Here is a 21,347-nt window from a genome sequence, read left to right as displayed (position 1 = left end):
CCTGGAATTTTTGATTGCTGTAGATTATTACTGTGCTGCCAGAAGTGTAGATATCTTAAATATTGATTACCAAGCTTGCAGCAGGCTTGGTGAATTGAACTCAGAAGATATAACTAAAAAAGCAATGGACATGCTAATACAAGATACAAAGCTATTGTAAAGAGACTTTGTAATCTTGTTAATAACACCTGTCAGTGTTTGAGCCTTAAATATTACTTATACATCTCAATATGGGAACCCAGGATTTCATGTACTGTTAATGTTTTTACATTGTAATTGGTGAAATTCAGTTCTAAACTGTTCACACTTACTTATTGGTCTCAATGGTTAGACTGATATGCTGAAGTCTGATAAGCTGATGTTTACGACACTACTTCTAGAAGTAGTATCATAGGTGCATATAGGTGCATAGGTGCACCCTGTATCATAGGTGCATATATGTAGTGATGACATATCAATAAGAACTGGAGTTATTCTGTAGAAGACATTTCTAGCTTCATTTCAGGAATGAGAAAGTATCAAGATTTCAAGGTTTCTTGCAAAACACTTCTTGGAAGAGTTAAGTTTCTGATTACTTGACATACCATGCTTCAGTCTACACTGTTCTAAATTTTTAACATTAAATTGAGAAAAAAAAAGTTTGTAAATAATTTTTTTTTCCAGTGTAAATAATTTTTTGAAGGATTCTCAAAACCATACAGGAAATGTATACCAAATGCAGTTAAAAATATGCTGTGTTATGATTGGTTTTGAGTAGTGAAAAGATCCTCAATAGTTCTGGCCGTTTCTGTTAATTGAGAATGTTCTGTAGAAGTAGTAATCGTGTATTGAGTATTTTTTTTCCATAGGATTCCATTAGCAACTGTTAAAGTTTTGAATTGGAGGGAAGTAAATGATGGCAAACAGCATCTCAGCCATGGACTTCATAGTGGTCTGTAGTGGGCTCTGTTTTCCTCACAGCTGGATTTGTTAGTGCTAGTTTAAGTACAGGGCTGACCCTCAACTAATATAAATCTTTGTTTTGGGATAAGTGTTGTCAGAGATAACAATCATACTGAAAGAGTTGTATTGCTGGTGAACACTGAATAGTAAGTAGTTCATGCATCAGGGAAAAAACCCAGCATAGTGCCATCACTCACTTTTGATAGCATTTGGCATCCTAGATGACAACAACTGTAACCCAGATGAGCATCACTTATCATGGGCTGTTGTTGGGAGAAGCCACTGAGCAGGTTTGTCTCATGGTAGCAAATTGAGACTACTGACTATTTTGAGGAAGGAAAGACAATGTTTTTCTTGATGGCTTTTCTGTGGTCTGTTTAAGTTGGACTGTCTCCTTGGGCAGCATACAGTTAGTATGTGCACAGGGCTCTGTTACTTCTTTTTTAAATTAAAATAATTTTTGTACTGCCAACTGGGAAGTACAGGCACAGGATTCACATTCAAGACCATTTCTAGTTTAGGAGTTCTTATAATTGTGGTTCAGAATGTTTGCAAGGCAAATACTTGTACCTAATGTCCTAAATGTCTGCATCCTTTATATGAAAAATAAGTGTACTGGTCTGGTATACTAATGTAGCCTCATCTCCTTTATCTCTGTAGCATTATTGGGTAGGAAAGAAATGTATATACATTGATTGCCTGTGGTTGATGTAGATACTTATTCAAATACATACTCTATATTCATTTGTTGTTCCTATCCAGAATTGTTACACATTCTTAACATCGAGATCATTTAGGTGAAGTGAGGAGATGGGTAGAGCTTGGTGTTGATTGCTGACTCTGGGGTGTGATTTTTTTAAATTGAACTAAGTGAGGCAACTTACTACTTGCCTGTACTTTTACCCTGTGGTAAAACTTTTTTTCCTTGCCATGATAGCTACTACAAGGCATGACTTAATGTTTGAACTGTTAACTGACCAAAACTGGGCAGTTTTGATACCAGGTGTTTTTACATAAGGAGAAATAGGTAAATAGCTTAGGTAAAGCTTGCATAGTTGTGGATGGCAGAAATCAAGGTTGTGAGGTTGGCATTGTCACGATAGACCTGTACACTTCACCTGAACGGTCTGTTTTTTCCCTACTTTAAGACTGAAAAAATGTGGTAATGCTTTTTGTTTCCATGTCTGTTTTGTTGAAAAAATGGGGAATGAATGAAAACGTAAGCTACTTGTGCAAAGGATGGAATTGGAAAAGTGTGTTAGTCTTCATAATATGCAAACTGAGGAAAGAAAGTATGCAATGCTTTGGGGGTAACCTTGCAGTCACAGGGTTTGGAAAGAATGAAAATAAATACTGCAGCTTTAATGCTATGATCTCTTTTCTTTCTGAGTTCAAATAACAAAATTTTGCAAGCTCTTGATGTACCAACTGTATTTCTGTAACATTTCAACTGTGTATATTAGTGCACATTTTATGATAGTTCAGACTACAAACCCAGTCATGTTTTCAAAGTGCACAGAAGCTTCATTTCCTAATGACTGCTAAGTTTCTGATTTCACTTTTCACTGTACTGGCACTACAAAGAAGAAAATTTGTTAGTGGTTGTTTTTTTAAGGATTCTCATAGCTATGCCTAGTGTTTACTCTGCTGTTACTTAAAAAAAAAAAAGTCAGTTGGGGGAAGCAGGCGGTGGTTTTTTGCTTTTTTTTTTCCTTGTGGTAGTTTGAAACTGAAAAAGCAACTACATTTTTATAGCTCCACAAGTCATGAAAATATTGTGTGTGCAAAGTGAGCTCAGCAGCCTTAAATACAGTTGTAAATCTGATGGCTCTACTCAAGTCCTTCCAGCAGTAACATTACAGGGTCTTTACAAGATAGTGAAGGCTGGAAAGTGGAAATGCAAAACTTTGGAGAGTAGCCTCGTAATTTTTCAGGAATGGCTAGTTTGACATGTTACACATGGAGGTACAAATGGATGTATTGGGCATGTAGGGGAAAACTACATGGTCAGTGGTTAGAAAATTGTAAGTCAGTTTGCTTTGTTTTCCTTTGAAAAAAGAGGCATTTCAGAATCTGTCTTAATAAGATGAATCAAAGATTAGGATTTTTCCCTGAAAATTAAAAGTGATGGTGAATCTGCTGACACCCTTGGTAAATGGAGTTTTGAATTTATTATTTGCATTATATATGTTTTGGAAACAGTAAGTTAGAAATTGTGCTTCACTGGTAATTTTCTGGTTTTCAATCTACTAAGACCCTTGTAACATTGCTTGCTATCTTAAAGGGTCCTTTCCCCCCCCCCTTTTTTTTTTTTAACTTTCTGCTTTCTGTTAGTACTTTGACTGCAAACAAATCTCCCAGCAGCTTTTTTTCTCATCAGCTAAAGTGAGCTCCTTGTGTCTTTACTGTCTGGTGTATTATCTAGTCCTGTATTTGTTTTTGTGGTCCCTTTCTGAACTTTCTCCAATTCACCTCCTCTTGCTCTTTTGTTCTGCAGGGCCCTAGCTTAGAAACACAGATGGTGGATGATGAAACTGAGACTACAAGTGAAGAATTGCCTCCTCATCTGCAGGAAGAGCCTCCTGAAGGTACAGTGCTGGCAGTCAATATAAACTCTTTGCAATAAATTGCAGAAAATGTTCTGACAGAGAAGTCTTATTTCTCTGTCTGACTTGAGAGCTTATACCTGCCTATTTTCTGAGAGGGCTAAAGCTTTGTCAGTGCTGACAGTTGAGGCAACCTCCCAGCAAGAGGTCTAGCCAGCCTGTAAGCCCACTTTTTGCATTCAAAAGAAGGCTTCACCCACTGAGGTGCAGACATTGCTCTGCATTCTCTTTAACAATATGGTTTCTGATTAAAATTGTCGTGCTCGATCATCCTGCCTGTAGGCTTAGGAATAAAATGCCTCCTCTGCTGTCTTGTTCGTGATGTTTTGAGCCTTCATTAGGGAAGACTTTGTAAGTAGTCATTTTTTCTCTTGTTACCTCTCTCTGCAGCATCCTGCTCTTGAAATTGTCCCCAGCAGAGATTTGCAAAGTTAGATATTCTAGTGATTTTGTTTCTTTCTGCTGTCTCTCTTGGAAGCCAGTTTAGCTGTCTGAGGAGGAGGTAGTGATACGCTGTAAGTCAGCAGGAGGCTCAAAAATACCACTTCTAATTAAAAACCTTGTTTGCAATGAGATGCCCTGGATTTATACATGGAACAGATTTTTCCCACTGTGTAAAAGTTGTAGACTTTGTATATATGCAACAAAATAGGTGTTGCTACCTTTTGACTAGAAGCTGCTAATGTTGCCACAAGTGATGATACACACATTCTGAGCTTTGTCTCCAGTTCAGTGACTTTTAAAACACAATCACTCATAGTTGTTGTGAATGGCTTAAACAACCCAGAGAGCGATGATATTCTCATTAGCAACTTTCTGTTAAAATACCATGACATGTCTCTGGGAAACGTAAAGTGTGTTTTATATTTTTCCTTTAAGAGAATAAGATGCTGATACAGCATTTATATTGACAGCCATTCTTAAAGGGAATACGAACCAAGTAGATGGTTTTAGGAATTTGCTGCTCCCATCCCTTCTTGTTGAGCATTCTGTTTTAGTTTTCTTATTAAGTTGTAATTTCTTGATCTGCCATTTCATATACCATGGGCTGGCAGTTAGATATAGAGGTAAGTGAAAGGCAGATTTCTTTTTGCAACTCCTGTAAAGCCAGAAGGAAATAAACATGGAAAATGTTGTGATTACTATATATATACATGGAGGATATAATATTGCTATTCCCTCCCCTTCCTGTCTTTGTAAGTAATACCAAGTCAGCATGTAATGACAGTGATTGTTGAAGTAAGAATTCTGGTCACTAGCCAGAGCTGATGATTAGATGAGCCTAGAGGCTATATCCTGGAATGTAAAGCACATCTTGTCTCATCAGTTTATCAGGAATAGTACTAGATTTTGGACTATGGCTTTGAATTGAGTAATCAGAAGGGTTTTTTTTTAATTTATTTTTAATTTATTTTTTTTAATTTGTTTTTGCAAACCAACTTTGTTAAGTTGAAAGTAAGTGCTTCTGCCTGCAACCCTGCTGGTTTGAATGACAATGAAATGTGTCAGTGCTGATATTCCACTTCTGTGACTTGTTGGGTGGTCTGGAAGAAGTATGTGCTCTGGACCCACTTTCCTGGTGTGAAGAAAAAGAACTGTAACAATTGAGCTGATTTAGTTAAGCAGTGATTTCAACAGATGAAGTCTGAGCTCAGTATGTGCTTTTTAAATTTACAATGATATGAAGAGTAGCAAATAGGAGGGATGCTGAGAACACAACTGAAACTAGAGTCTCCTTGGGAGAAGAGGTGGAAAAATTGGTCCTGAAGGAGAGCCATCAGGATTATGCTGAACTTAGAGCTGGCTTTGCGTGGAGCTCAGTAAGTGTACCTTAGAAGGTGCTGTCTACCAAGCAGAATTACTACAAAGACCATGTAGTTGCAGGAGTGATTGCAAATGCCTCATGAAATAAATAGATATCTGAAGTTCTTTTACTATTAAATGCCATTCAGAGTAGTATCTTCTTATCTTAGCTTTTCTACAGATTTCTGGTTTCTTCGGATAGCACTTTCCTAGTTAAATCAAATGCTTTGCAATAATTAAAACCGTGTTGTTGTGACTACCGTGTTCTTGTTTCTTGGGATCTGTGAATTAAATGCTGTGTCTGCTTGCCTTCTGGTAATGAGTGCATAAGGGATGGAAAGCTCTCCAAAGTACGTGTCTTTCTAACACAGTCCATTATTTCATCAGATTGCATCATAATGACTTCATTTCCTAGCTTGCACTGTGTATCTACTGCTCTCCTGAAAGGAGAATTGGAAGGTCTGTGCTGTAAAAATACTGCAGAAAAATAAAAGTTTAAACTTCAGGGATTGTCATATTTCTAAACAGTGCTGCAGCATGGTCTTCTACAAATAATAGGACAATTTTTCGTGTCCATCGTGTACTAACTAAATGGAGTAGATGCACATGTGGGTAACAACTGGCACAGAATAGCAAACGTGAGTTCCAGGTGTAGTGTGGCAGCCTGGCAGTGTTTGAGGCAAGAGAAGGTTTTGTGGTTTAAAACGGGGACTAACCAGGAAATCAAGATGTAACCAAGATGTACAAATGAGATGTAACCAAGGCACAGACTGGTATCTGTGTGTAACCTGAATCTGTTTATTTTATCTGCTGTTAAAGTTAGCTTTTTTTCTATTTAACTAAGTCAACAGAGTAAATGAGTTAAAGGTACAGCGGATGCCGGATCCTGTACGAGGTATTAGATATCAGAAGGGGCTTTTTGCTCCACAATGACGATGTCCTTCCCAGTGGCCCTGCTGGCTGCGGAGCCCCGCGCTGTGGGGCGGCGGCCGCGCGGGGGCGCTGCAGGCCCGGCCATGCCGCATTCCAGACAGCGCTCGCGCACATCCCGGCGAACCGGAGAAAGCGTTTAAACCTATTAACTCCTCTCCCTTAAGCTACTTTGTGATATTACAAGGGAAGCTTTCCACACTCTGCCTCAGGAAGGGTGTTTATCCCCTGATGATACTTTACCTCTTGACATCGTGATCCATCTGCCAAATTCACTTTTTTAATTTTTTTTATTCCCCCTCCTGCTTTCGTTTCTCTTCGATCCTGTTAGCATACTTTTTTTTTCTCCCCTCATTTAAAAGGCAGGCATAGGGGAGCAGTAGCAATTAGCATTTGGAGTGCTGCTCCAGCTAGTGTGCTTACCATTTCACAAAGCAGGCTGTGTAGGGCAGGCTTAACATCACCTAACAGTGAAGCTCTGCAGAGGAGAAAAACTGCTCTAAATGGTATGAAATGGTTCCCTCTTTGCAAGAGGTTCAGTATGGCTCATCTGTGTTGCCACATGTTTGAGCACTCAGCTACCTTCAGGTAGATTCTGTTGGATCTTGAATGTTAAATGGAAGTCCGATCACAGAGAGAGAACTAGATTTAGTTACCCAAGTGCAGCCACACATTGCTGTGTCTGTTGCTTCTTTATCCTCCACTTCAGAGTTCTGTTGCTGATCACGTAATACAGTGCAATGCTAATTGATATAATCACCTTCCTTTTCTATCCTTTTCCATAAAATTACTCAAGGAAAGTGACAGCAATGAAATCCTGTGGTGATTAAATCTTCTGTGACGTTCTCTGTTATGAAATGTCAGCACCTCCTTGGTTGGATGACTCGGATCCTGATCTCTTCTATTTGGTGAATCGGTAACCCTGATCTTGCTTTACAGTTAAGGGATTGGTGCATTTCTCCTATGAGGAAAGGCTGAGAGAACTAGGACTGTCCAGCCTGGGGAAGAGAAGGATTGGGGGATGTTAAGGTGTACAAATATCAAAGAGGAGGGTATAAAGAAGATGGTCCCAGACTCTTTTCGGTGGTGCTCTGTGACAGGACAGGAGGGAATGACACAAACGGAAACACATAAGGGAACGTTTTTGCACTATGAGGATGACCAGGCACTTGAATCGATTGCTCAGAGAGTTGTGGAGTCTCCTACCTTGGAGATATTCAGAAGTCATCTGAACATAGAATCATAGAGTAGTTTGGGTTGGAAGGGACCTTCAAAGGCCATCTAATCCAACCCCCTGCAATAAGCAGGGACATTTTTAACTAGACCAGTTTACTGAGAGTCCTGTCTAACCTGACTTGAATTTTTCCAGGGATGAGGCATCCACCTGTTCTCTGGGCAACCTGTTACAGTATCTCACCACCCACATTGTAAAAAAATTCTTCCTTATAAGTAATCTCTACATGGTCCTCAGTAACCTGTTCTAAGTGACCCTGCTTGAGTAAGAAGGTTGGACCCTATGATGTCCAGAGGTCCCTCATGTGATTCTCTTATGTACTCATACCATCATATGATAGTATATATATAATATATATGATATGTATATCTCATATATTCTTGTACTATCTCTGTGTATTTAAAGTCTCTTTCTGACGTTCCTGCATATATCCCCCATTTATTACACTAATTTTTGTGGGAAAAGTAGCTTTCCTATGTCAAACTGCTAGAAGTTATGCTAGTTAAGTTTCAGGAGTGCATACTTGGTTGATATGAGGTATGACTGTAGTTTGTTTTGGCCCTGCATTGCTAAGGAGTACTGAGCTCAGTGCAAAGCTGTGTCATTGGTTAACAACAGTACTCCCTCTTGAGAGTTTACAGACCAGTGCTTTCTTCCAGTGCTGGTCTTTTAAGTATTAAGATTTTATCATCCAACCTACTATGATCAATTTGGCAATAAGCCTGAGTCTCGTGTCTGAACTGTCTGCTACCTCTTCTGCAGTTTTCAGACTTAGCAGAGATGGTCCTTCTTGGTTGCAGACAGATTGGGCCTTGTGGAGTAAAGCTTTATTAAAAGCAATGGGTCTTAGCAGCTCTGCAGTATATAACAAATCTTGGGAAATTTACTTTCCAAATAACTGTGGTGTTCTTAATTCAAATTGTTTTACACTTGCTGTGGGTAAAGAGTACACAGAGATAGTTACTGTAAATCTGATGATTTGCACCACTTTAGAACATAGTACCTTGTGTGAGCCTAATAATCTGCCTCCATGGAGGCATACAGCCTTTTCTGCTGTTTTATATCTTCTGCAGGATAAAAGTATATTGCATGCTTCTGTAGGAAGCTTTAGGATTCCTTGTCTGCAGTTTGAGAATCTCCAATCCAAAGAGTCTGGGAGTTTTGTGGATTGCTCATTCAGGATTGACTTTTTATACCACTGTTTTTCCTAGATATATTATCTGTACAGATCTAACTAAATAAAAAAAGTTTAGTTATGTTTCAGTTGAGGTAGAACCATGCATCTGAAACTTCTGAAATTATTAGACTGTTAACTTCATGTTGGTGTATTCTCTTTCAAGAACCTGAGAATTTATTGAAACCAGCAGATGACAGAAGAACGTGCCTTTTCAGGCATGTTATCTGTGATGAGACCTTCAGCTCAAGTCTGATACAGGTGTTTAATGTTGAGAAGGCATATTCCTACAAACAGATCCAGTTCTGATGAGTGGGCGGCACTTTTCCAATTAGTTTGGTTGAAGTATTCTTTGCAGAGAACAGTTTGGGCCAAATATCTGCTGTAGAAATTGCCACACCAAGTTTAAATCCTGCAAACTTGATCTGCACTTTTTTGCATCTTCTTGTTGCAAGTAATGTCTAGTATATCTGTTTCCAAACTGCCTTTATCCAAATAACCACAAAGAAATGACCCTGGAAAATGATGCCGTTAATTGCAATTCCATTTCCTTTCAGTATCAAGCTCTGTACTAAATACTGTTGCCTTTTCTGGTATAAAGTAACTTTAACAAAGTTACCCGTTGCACTTAATGTCATCTACTACATACTAAGTATGTGTTTATGTAGTCTACGAGATTAGTATCTTGAAGTTCTGTGAAGCTGGTGGTGCAAAACTATGGTATCTGCTAAGCCCTCCTCTACTTTCCTGAGTCAAATTGCTCTCTTCATTGTGCTACCTCGTGAGGTCCACCAGTGAAATCCTTCTATAGGGCATCTCTTTAAATGATCTGCTTTTTTTGTCTAGTGGCTAGTTGGCAACATTCTCAGCCTGAATTTGCTTCTGCAGTTCTGTGGTTGTGTAACTGAAGCAAAAGACTGGAAACCGGGATGGCTACAATCTCTCCAAGCAATGTGCACTGGCAACTAGGAGAGCCAGGAACCATGTCCTGGGGGGGCATCAGGCGCAGCATCATCAGCTGGTCGAGGGAGGGGATTGTCCCACTCTGATCTGCACTGGGGTGGCCTCACCTGAAATACTGTGTGCAGTTTTGGGCACCACAATATAAGAAAGATATTAAGCTCTTAGAGAGTGTCCAAAGGAGGGCAATGAAGATGGTGAAGGGGCTTGAGGGGAAGCCATATGAGGAGTGGCTGAGGTCACTGGAGGAAACTGAAGGGAGACCTCATTGCAGTCTACAACTTCCTCGTGAGAGGAAGTGAAGGGGCAGGCACTGATCTCTTCTCAGTGGTGACCAGTGACAGGACCTGAGGGAATGACCTGATATTGTGTCAGGGGAGATTTAAGTTGGATATTAGGAAAAGGTTCTTCACCCACAGGGTGGTTGGGCACTGGAACTCCCCAGGGAAGTGGTCACAGCACCAAACCCGACAAAGTTCAAGATGTGTTTGGACAATGCCCTCAGGCACATGGTGTGACTCTTGGGGTTGTCCTGTGCAGGACCAGGAGTTAGAGTGATGATCCTTGTGGGTCCCCTCCAACTCAAGACATTCTAGGATTCTTAGCTCTAGTGTTGAGTTATTCTCTAGCTGTAGAAAAGTAATTTGGCCTTCCTTGAACCACAGTATTCTTTGTGTATGAAACTGAAATTACTGCTCTTATTTATAAATGAGGATGATGAAAAAGCAAACTGTAAGTTTTTAGACTTTTGGAGAGGAAAGATACTTGGAAATTGAAGCAAAAATTGTGATTGTAATATATAAATAATACAAAACTTTGCCTGATATATAACTTGTCAGGCCTTTTCTTTTTTTTTGAGTCCTCAAAAAGGTGATTGGACTTGTCAGATAACTCTAAATAGAAAGGCAGGTTTCTTAAAAAGCAGAAAAAGAAATTAGTAGTGAGGCTTTCTGTTCTTTGGAACTGGGACTTTATGTACTGGTGTGTCCTCTCATCTGTAAAAACATTTCCTGAGCTACTTCTGTAAATGGCCTGAGGCCAAAGAGCAACATTTCAGTATCATCTGTCTCTAAGGCACAGATTCCTTGCAGCCGTACTCTTTTGTTGGCCAGACTGTTCTTGTTTCTGCAAAAGAAATGACCTGTGCTGTCAGCTCAGTCTTGTGCACAAAGTCTACCTTAGTATTTCTGGTAGAGATATAAAACACTTCCACATCTATCAAAGTGCTAATGTGTTTCTATTAAATTTATCATCATTGTTTTAGTAAAGCTGAGGCTCTTCTGTGTTTAAATTCTCCATTGGTTATATTGGCTTCCTCATGCTTTATTTAATTTAGTTCTCTAGGGGAAATCGACAATCTGAAATGTGATTAATAACCAGTGTCTGTGTGTACCCCTTTTTTCCCCTCTTTGAGCCCCCTGCCCTTCTGTTTTACTGTTGCTTGTTGCTGACAGCAGGCATCTTCCATTCAGCAGCTATGTTACATAGTCTCCTAGAAACAGCATGAAAGCTATTTAAATTGTTTTTATTCCACTTCTCCCTATGTCCTATTCTTTCCTCTTCACTATTTTCATATGATTTAATGAGACGTTACTTTGACAGCTCAGCATCCCTTTTCTCTAGCCTACTCCATGCCCTGCAAATCATTCTGTCACCAAGCGTTGTATGTGTGCACAGCATATGCTCTTAATGGCAGCATAAATAGCCTCCAAGTGCCTGGTGAATTCCAGAAAAAAGGTTCTCATAACTTAAGTGTGGGAAGCCACTTATCAGTGGATCTTGTTAATACAATAACGTTGTGAAGTGAGTCAGTAACCATCTGGTTTTCCCTGAGGGTCTTTGCACATAGGATGGGGCAACAATAGTTTTACCATTTGCCTGGGTATAGTAACTGTAAGTAAAGTCTATCATCCAAATGTAAAGATATTTCAGTGTGAAAGGCCAGTGGGAAACCTCCATCAGAAAATACATCTTGATCAATTGCTAGTGAATGTGTTTTATTCAGCAATAGGGGTTAGCACTGTGTATCTTATTACCTGGCAGATGTTTGTCACTGTTTTTATACTAATTAGAGATGTATGAAATAACGAGTGTAAAAGAATGTATGTTCTTTTATAATGTATTTTTCATTTTGAGGGGCAAATACATTAACATAAAGATGCAGACAATTGTTTTTAAATAAATGTCATGGTTTAACCCCAACCAGCTATCAAGTAACATGCAACTGCTCACTCACTCGCCCACCAGTGAGCTCATGGACAGAATTGTAAGGATAAAAGCTAAAAACTCCTGGGTTAAGATAAAGACAGTTTAATAGGAAAAGCAAAAGCCATGCACGCAAGGAAAGCAAAGAAAGGAAGTAATTCACCGCTTCCCGTGGGCAGACAGATGTTCAGCCATCTCCAGGAGAGCAGGGCTCCATCATGCACTATGGTTACTTCAGAAGACAAATGCCATCAACTCCAAACATTCCCCCCTTCCTCCTTCTTTCCCCCACTTTATATACTGAGCGTGATGTCATATGGTATGGAATATCCCTTTGGTCAGTTTGGGTCACCTGTCCCAGCCGTGTCTCCTCCCAGCTTCCCATGCAGCCCCCAGTCTCCTCCCCAGCATAGCAGTACAAAAAGCAGAAAAGGCCTTGTCCCTGTGTGGAAGGCCTTGACCTGCTGCTCAGCAATAACAAAAATACCTCTGTATTATCAACCCTGTGTTCAGCACAAATCCAAAACAATAGCCCCATACTGGACACTGTGAAGAAGGTTAACTCTACCCTGGCCAAAAGCAGCACGATAAATCTTTTGGACTTGTAGTTATCAATCCTGTTTGAAAGCTGAATAAGGAAGCAGTTCTTACCTGTTCCTAATGGACTAAAAAAAGAGTCAAGCAAGTCTCACTTATAACTACAGTCTGAAGTGCTAAGTAAGAATGAGCAATGCAGTAAATCCAGGTCAGGAGTGAAATTGAATCCATATATCAGTGAGTTAACAATGATGGTATCTTGAACTGCTAAACTATCAGAGTATTATAGCAGGCAATTAAATCATAGGGTCGGTACATGAGGCTGTTAATTCTGCCTCAGAACTGAGTGAAATGCCCAGTTAACATTTCATAAACATCTGTAGTCTCATCCTGACTACCTGTCTTGATTTCAGCTGTTGGTGAACAAGTTGAGCCACTACCTTGATTACCACTATGATTGCATCAATCCTGGACTGATCAGTTTGGATCACAAAACCAATCTTGTTATGAAGAATAGGTTTTTTTCAAAGCTGTTTATGAACTTAAGGATGAGCTGTAAAGTGAGGGGTTTAATGTCAGTTTCTTGCCCTCTGGGATAGTATTCTAGAAAATCTTCATCTACTTTGAAACTGGGTAGAATTCTAGAACAATTTTTACAGAGAATGGTCTTGTACTAGTATGTGCATGTGTAATTCTATCTCTTTTTTTATTTTCATAATACAGTGAAGACCAATGCCTATTCTTTTTTAATATATAGGATTATTAAGCTATTGTAGTACATTTCTTTGGCATATTGTGGGGAATCTGTCCTCTTTCTATCCGGCACTTGCATGGTCAGAAAGAATTTAGCGAAGGCTGTTGCTTTCTTTGTTATGCCCTCTCTGTACCACTGGTTTCAGTTTTTGCCCAAAGTATGTAATATTCAGTAGGATATACCTGCTGCCAAAGATTTAGGTGGCTTTATATTTTTGGGTCTTGTATTATGAAAAATTCATGTATCTTTCTAGATAGTATCCAAAAGGAAATAAGTATTCTTCGTATAAAACATTACATCTGTTTTGCAAATAATGCTAAAAATGTGGCCATGACATTTATGTAAATTGTGGGAGGGTCTTAGCGTATGGGATTAAAAGAATGTATTGGAATGTTGTTACAGTAGAAAGAACAGATTTATAGTCTTGAACTATAACTAATTCTATTTTCTGGGAACTGAGACCTCGTCTTTGGAATAAGTGACCCATTCACCAAAATACCTGTTCATCCATTTAAGATTCTAAGATGATAATGTTGTTGATATCTACTGTTTTTACCTTTCTGGAAATGAAATTTTACTGTAAAGGTATAACAAAAATAATAAAGGTCTGTCCTATGCAGACATTCAAAGCCAAGACTGTTGTTTCCTTCCACTTCCTCCCACCCACTCCCAGCTTCTCTGGAGATTTGTGTGTGGTGGTGATGTGTTCTGGATTTTATTTTTTACTAGTTTGTTTTCCCCTAGAAAGTTCCTATATATATTGAGTAGAAAATTGGAATAATTCTTGTTAGTTATGTGAAGTCATCCTCTTTGATTAAGCCAGACATTTGTATGTATTCGGTACTGGAAAGTGTGACTGTATAAATTGCCCAGTACTTCTGGGCATCCCACCAAAAGCCAAAGAACAAACCCCCAAGATTTAATACAACATTATTACAATATGTTAAAGTTAGGGCTCACTTTGGGAAATGCAAATTGAGACTGCAAGTTTGGTTTAGTGTTTTTATAGCTTGAGAACATTATTGTTACTGTTACTGCGGTATTTTATTCCTAGCATCTTGGGGCTTGTTTTTTGCACAAAATATTAGACTTAATTGATCAGGGAAGTGTGTAAATTCTTCCAGTCTATGGATCTTTACCTTTACGTTGAAAAAGGAAAAAACACATTTACTAAGTTTGACTTTTGCTTAAAAATCTCCTTTATATTATGTAAAGAAATCTGTTTCCCGTGAGATCTGCAGGTGTTTAAAAGATTGTGATTAGCTGAACCCAGCTGTAATTGAAAGACAGTTTGGTCACTGGTTTAAGCTTAATATGTGCCCACACACCTGCTGAAAGAAGTGTTCTTGCATTCAGCCCTGGTTGAGCATTACCAGTTCTGTCCCACTGTGCGGCTGTGTGTGTTTGGGTCCCAGCACAAAAGCTACAGAGTACCCACAGAGGGATAATGCCTCTGTCCGGAGACAGTGTGGACATAACTGGAACTAATGAATCATGTCACGGGAACAATGTTCCTGTGAACCATAGACTGAAGGATGGGTTGTCAAGCCGAGTAGAGCCTGTACCATGCATGTGAGATTGTATGGAACATAAGGACAGGCTCTGGGTTCCATGTGTGCTGTGGGGCTCTCCTGGCTTCCTCGTTGCTTTACTGAGGAAGAGAGGTGAGGCTGCAGGCATCATAAAAAACCTCTTTTATGATAGTGTATAGGAGGTCATCTCTTGATGTCTGTGTTTCTAGAAACGTCAGTGTATGGCACAATGATTGAGACAAATGCAGAGGGATCTTGGTTTTCAAACTTACTCCACCTGGCTCTGATCCAAGTATCATTAATAAGACATGAGACGTTTTGTTGGTATTTGATTAACTGGGAGGCTTGTTCTTGTTTTGTGTGACACATTGCAAGTTAACCACCCGGCATGCCGACATGTGCGATTAAAAACAAACGCTTAAACTAAATTGAGGAGCCGGCTGCCAAGTGTGCTGCATGGAGGAGCTGGAGCAGCCTGCCCTGTGGGACTCCACTGGGACTGGCCTCACTGACTGCTCTCCTGATCTTCTGTCGGCAAATTCCCAGTTCAGTTCTGTATTGCCGACTGTTAGTTTTTAAACGTTTTCTTCAGCTCTCTTGTGCAGTTAACACACTCCCGACAAAATCTGGGAATGGCAAATGGCAACTCAGAGCCGCATTGTTCAGGCAGATGGTGATGGCCGCTTCAAGATTTTCGGCACCTCTGGGCAGCGCGGTGTTCCTGCCGTCCGGAATGGGAATGCTGTCCAGTCACGGGATTTTCCATTCTCCGCTTCCCGGGAGCTCCTGGCAGCCCAGCAGGGGGCTGCCGAGGGCCGGCCGAGACCTCCGCCCGCCTGCCCGGCTCGGCCTGAGGCGAGTGACGGGACCGCCGCTTTTATCCTGTCACGGGGGTGCTTTTGCGGTTCTCCCGAGTTTAAATTCCAGGACAGCATGAACGTGTCTGCACTTTCTTGTTTTATAATTAACTAATTAATTTCACAAATGAGACGTGGAGATTTAGCAAAGCTGCTTTTCCCTCTAGCACCCTTCTCATTCTCCTCTTTATTTTAAGGTTTTTAACCTCCCCTCTCGTTAGGGTCCTTGCTGTGGAAACAATTCTGCATTGCCAGTCAGCAGCAGGGTGTCTAAAGGAAGCCAGACAGAAAACTGGGTTTATGGGTACTAAGCACCCAAAGGAGCGAAAGCCATGGCATGCACAATATCTCTTGAAGTCTTGGAAACCCTTAGCTTTATTTTCAGACCCAAAATGTGCTTCACTGTGTTAACAAAAACCCTGCTGATTCAGTGGTCACTTTCAGTCCCACTTAAAGCAAAATATGCCCTCTGACCTGTGCACAGATATGCAGTGCTTGTGAAAACTCACAAATCCTCTTGTTTAGAACTGCTGATCTACATCATGTGGTGTAACCTGGTGTTGGGCAGCCTGGGAGGGCCCATGTTAGCTCCTCCTGGAAGAGACAGACACTGGGAGAGGTGCAGGAACGTGGGCACTCTCACACCTGACAGGTTGCTTCAGCACATGGCTCCTGTGGGAGTGGCAGGGCTGTTCCCATTTTGTCAGCTCTGCAGCTGAATGCTTTACTTCTAGTTTGCGTGCAGATTTGTTACTGAAGCAGAGTAGTTCCTTAATTGATTGTTGACTCTGTTAAAAAGTATTTTTGGGAAGGGCTAAGCAGGCCTTGTATAAAGCTATCTAGTTCTTCAACTCCACTGTCTGCTTTCTTTTCCACTGAGGCAAATGACAGGGTAGAAAAATACCTTTAAATGTACCTGGCAATTCCCAAGTTGAGATTTTAGGCCTTTCGTTTGTAATGATTCTTTTCCCAGAGGAACAAATTTTATGCTTGCAGAACAAGAACCATGACTAGAGTAGAGGGAAAACAGCAGCAGCAAGTGAAGGGGAGGTGACAGCAAGTGTGCTGAGAGGGGACACACACACACACACACTTTCCTGCTGCTGCCATGAATTACAGCCAGAACCAGAAATCTGTAAAGACACTTAAAGTAGGGAACAAATAAGAGTGTTTCCAAATAGTTGGAGTCTCCGTGACATACCAGCAGTTCTTTTAAATGACCTGTGAATTTACAGTAGCTTCTGGCTAAAAAGCATTTTTAGAGTACAAGAGCAGAGTGTTTTTTCAGCTGACTTCTTCCTGCAGCACAAAAAACCCCTGGACTTCAGATGGAGATAAGGGGGGTTCTGCAAGGACAGCTTGGAAAAATTATTCTGACAGTCTCTCAGAAGGACCTAGTTGGAGTCCATTAGTAGTCACAGGTTTGATTTGAGATCATGAGAAAGCTTTTAGTTCAGAGAAGCCAACTATCCCTTGCCCTCAGTTTGTCCTGAACAAGCTCCTGTTCTCAGAGGGTCACTTGAACTGAATTGCTTTTCTCTGCCACACTGGAAAATGGATCTATGAATAGTGAGTTGACAGGAAAACAAATCTTCAACCTGTCTTGGAGTACCTAGGATATTTTTGGGCCACTACAATTGATAAATAGGGAAAGGGTAGTCTTTGAATTGCATAGCAACTTTTAACTGCAGATTTTGCTCTTGTTCCTGAAAATTGTGGTCAGGATTTTCCTTTCAGATGTTCAGCCATTCAGATGTAGGAGTCCATTTCTTTTCAGACAACTAGGAGTTTCACCGTCTTTAAAGGGTGAGTTTGAAGGATGTGACCCTACCCCGTGTATTTTTCCATTTCCAGTGCTAGGTGTGGAATGGACGCTATTTGAGATTAAAGGTGTCTTTACTGTAGCTGGACAAGATATCCTTCATTGCTAGAGAAAACAGTGTGATGTTAAAATGTAAAGCAGTAAATATGTGCATAGCTAAGTGACTGTAGGAAAAAGAGGGAGGAAACACAGGAAGGGGGGAAGGAGATAGGTAAACTGACTCTGGTGAAGATTTTGACAAGAATGTAATAACTGTAAATGAGATTTGTCCCCAGCAGACACTGAAGACATCCTGACCTTTTTAAACTCTGATTTATTCATCATGGGAATGGATTTTGTACCTCATCCACTGTGTGACTGATGGGCAGGAGTAATTTTTCTCTCAATACAAATGAGTGTGCTATAGTAGACTCCATTTGCCACACTGACAGGAGCAGAGTGCCATCAACCACAAAGTTAGCTAAAGAAATATTTTCCTTTTCGGTCTTGCACTCTAATGTGTGCCTGATGTATGTGTAGGATGGGGGGGAAGGTTACTGAATTTTAAGAAACTTGAGTCATGAATTTCTTCTATTGTGTGAAATCTTCTCAATTAACATGGAAAAGGAGTATCTATGGCTTTACTCGAAAGAAGGCAAAGACTAATTAAAAAAAAAAAGCTGTGAAGAAAATTATCCCACCCAATCCCAATTATCCCAATATTATCCCAAAACTATCCCAATACTCCTTCTCCCATATCACAGTTTTATGGATCTTTTGCTTGTAAATATGCTCCTTCTCTCTAGTTTCTTTAACTGTTTCAGCCACATCAGTTTTTACAACTACTTTTTCCTTGTGAGTGGCTTTGGGGTGAGAGGGCGAAATACAGGAAGGGAAGAATGAGATAGTTGAACCAATGCTAAAGAATGTAATATCGACATTGTCAGCTTATTGTATTTCAAAATATACATGCACAATAAAGTCTAGTGTCAGTGAATATCAGAATAAAAAACCCCAAAACAACCAAACCCCTAGAATTCTGATGGTGGGTAAGAAGAGAGAACGTTTGTAGTGAAAAATTGTAACAGAAGGGTTTATAAATCATAGGGGTTCTTTGAACATAAATGAGCTACTCCTTGGCTGTGGTCACTAAACAGTCACCATGTTAGCAGGCTATTCTTGTTGATTTGAGCTCTTTATTGGATCATATAGGCAGGTTTCATGTTGGGACAGGTGGTGATAGTGCCTCTATTCTGAAGTACTTTACTACTGTCCAGAAATGTGTTCAGGAAATAACCAAATTATGTGTCAGATATAGTGATGGCTGAGCTTCTATAAATAAAGGAGGAGAGAGGGGTGAGAAAGTCAAATGCGAGGATACTGGCATCAGTAGAGCACTGTATTTTTCCATTCTAACCTTATCAGCTTACATGCTGACCTGTGGTTCCAGCGCAGAAATGCTTCAAAAACTGTTGCACAAACCATTTTTGCCAATCCAGTCTTGCTGTTCAAGCGTTTCTTCCTGCGAGTAGGTGAAACCCACATAAAGATGGGTAACCCCTATTAGATGTTACAGTGTTTTTCAGAGAATCCTTCTGCAAATCAGTATAATCAATTCCTAATGAATGGAAAGCATCTCTAAACCATGATTTCTTCTTCTGGATTAACGATCTTTAAGGCTTTCCAGAAAATTACTGGCTTTGCCGAGGTAGACTCTGCATCTTCATGTTGTTTTTCCTCACCTTTATTTAGTAAAAGCTTGAAGTCCATTACTGTATTTCTTTCTAGACTTTGGTCTACTTGAGATTTTAATCAATACTAACTGTCAGTGTGCTGCAGACCAAAGCAAACATGCAGCAGTATTGTCTGTGATACCGATTCGCTTTATGAGATTCAGGAGCTCAGCTAGAATGTCATTGAAACAGAGGAGATAGTGTGGGGCAGAAGGTTTCAGGAGTTGGGGGGTTTTTAAAAGGCTTTCATAGCTGGCCAGCAAGTCATCGTTTCAGTCATATGTTTGGAGTTCTGATGCTGGCTCATTTGGGATTTGCTTGGTATCTCAGCTTCTTCATTCTGGAGTCTTTAAAATGGACAGATGTAAGCCTGTTGCACAAAACCTGGGGTATCTGCTAAAGTCTGCCTGCTTTTTCTGGAAGGTTCACAAAGTAGAGGCCTGTTGATAGTGGTTTAAGAAGCTGAAAGGAATAATATGTTGATATTTTTTCCCTTTACTCTTTTTCCAAGGTTACAAATGATGAGTTCACAGGACTCTGACCTAGTTGGTTGCAGAGGAGACTTCAATGATTATAACTTAATATGAGTCATTATGGGCAAACTGGTCAAGTCATCAGCTTGAAACAAAATCTCTGTGTTTGCCTTTCACATTTCTAGGGATTTTTCTCTAATGACGCAGACATTAAATGTAACTAGTAACCTCTTTGAAAAGACCCATCTTATTATTCTATTTGTCCCACCAAGTCAAAACTGATTATATGTTAATTTCGCAGGACCCTCTGAATTTCAACTGCATCTTCTGAGGCTGGCTGCTCCCTGTCAATGTCTGCTGGGCTAGTATTAAAAATACAAAACTTGCTGTACTAGGAAATGAATATAAGAATGACATAAAATACACTAGACTTCATATTGAAATTAATGGAGGTCATGTGTGGTTTGGTTTTTTGGGGCTTTTTTCGGTATTTCATATATAATTATAAGAGAGCTTTCTTTTATCTGTCTAGATATACCATTGCAGCACATGAAAATTCTACCAGTGAATTTTGCACTTGCCTACTACATGATAAACAATGTCTTGGCATTTGACAGCTGCATGATAAAAGCTTTGGTATTTTCAAGAGAAGAATGAGAATGCTTGCCAGAGTGGAATGGTTTAACTTCCTCACGTTGCTTCCTGCTACTGGCCATCTGACTTTTTTTCTCCCCTTTATCTTTAGTGATTCTTCTTTCACTTTCAGAATATAGTTTACCACTGCCTCTTTGCTTTCATGACTGCTTGCTGCTGACCTTTAACAAGCCCTGTGAGTGTTACACTGGGTTGTAGGATTTGTCCACTTTTTAACAAATAAGGAATTTATACAGCTGGTAAATGTTCCAGTATCAGTGAAGTGCTTTTAATTGTGTAAAACCCAAAAAGAATGGCTCTAAAGAGACAAAAGGGATAGCCATCCGAAAGGGCTGTTGCTTTTTTAATAGTTTTCCTGTAATACCAGCTCTACTTTTCATTTCCTTTTTTCTCCATAAAGTGTTGGCCGATATGGTTCATGCACTAGAACAACAACTGTGGCACTCTGAATTATTTCCATCAACCTCAGTGTCCAGACCAGAACTGTTGATCTGGTTTGTGTTGATTGCTCTCCTCCATCCCTTCGCCTTCTCATTACTTCTGTCTGTATGGAACTCATGACGAAGTTGAGATGTACTGTGAGACAGTAAAGTAGCACTCTTGGGTTTTTTTAATGTTTAATATGTTTGGGTATTTAATTTCAAGCTTGACATTAAATTTAATAAGTTCAATAATTCTAAAAAAAATTGTCCTTAATTAAACAATTTCATGCTGCTATTCAAATACAGCTTTCCAGTCTCTCTGTGAAGTGTAGCAATGCTGCTGCTTAGCTTGTGCATTAAAACCATAATGACCTGTGTGACAGTGTCCAGCGTGCTGTGATGTTCCCAAAGCTTGGGATTCATTTCAGTTTGCAGGGTGAAAATCTATGTGTAATCAAATGAGTAATTCTGGTATTAACAAAATGCCAAGTGCTCTAGTGTTTCCAGCTGATAATAAGTGCATTGTTAATGGAATGCTGACACCTCTTCCATGCTTTTCCTTCTCAGAGGGCTTAAACAATCTTTTGAAGTAACCTTGGGAATTTTAATCCTTACTAAATACAGCATTTTTTCTTCGATTTGCCACTTTCTGCTAACCCTACAGTATTTCCTTGCAGTTCCTGCATCAGAGATAATAACATCTAGATGCCTGAAAGTGATAACCTGATGT

General features: G+C 39.9%; 1 protein-coding gene across 2 annotated transcripts in view; it reads left to right on the top strand.

Moving 5' to 3' along the window:
• LOC103754042 (transmembrane protein 263) overlaps positions 1-21,347 on the top strand; it is a 222,690-nt gene that overhangs the window by 25,420 nt on the left and 175,923 nt on the right. For both annotated transcript variants that reach the window (XM_018082935.1, XM_018082934.2), the window contains exon 2: positions 3,440-3,530. In XM_018082935.1, the coding sequence (XP_017938424.1) occupies positions 3,440-3,530 (91 nt within the window). The remainder of the gene's footprint in view (positions 1-3,439; positions 3,531-21,347) is intronic.

This window comes from Manacus vitellinus, unplaced genomic scaffold (genome assembly GCF_001715985.3).
Source record: "Manacus vitellinus isolate BGI_N305 unplaced genomic scaffold, ASM171598v3 scaffold_6_pilon, whole genome shotgun sequence".
Classification (NCBI taxonomy): Eukaryota; Metazoa; Chordata; class Aves; order Passeriformes; family Pipridae; genus Manacus; species Manacus vitellinus.
The sequence above is the reverse complement of the archived record's forward strand: the minus strand, read 5'-3'. Positions and strand labels throughout refer to the sequence as shown.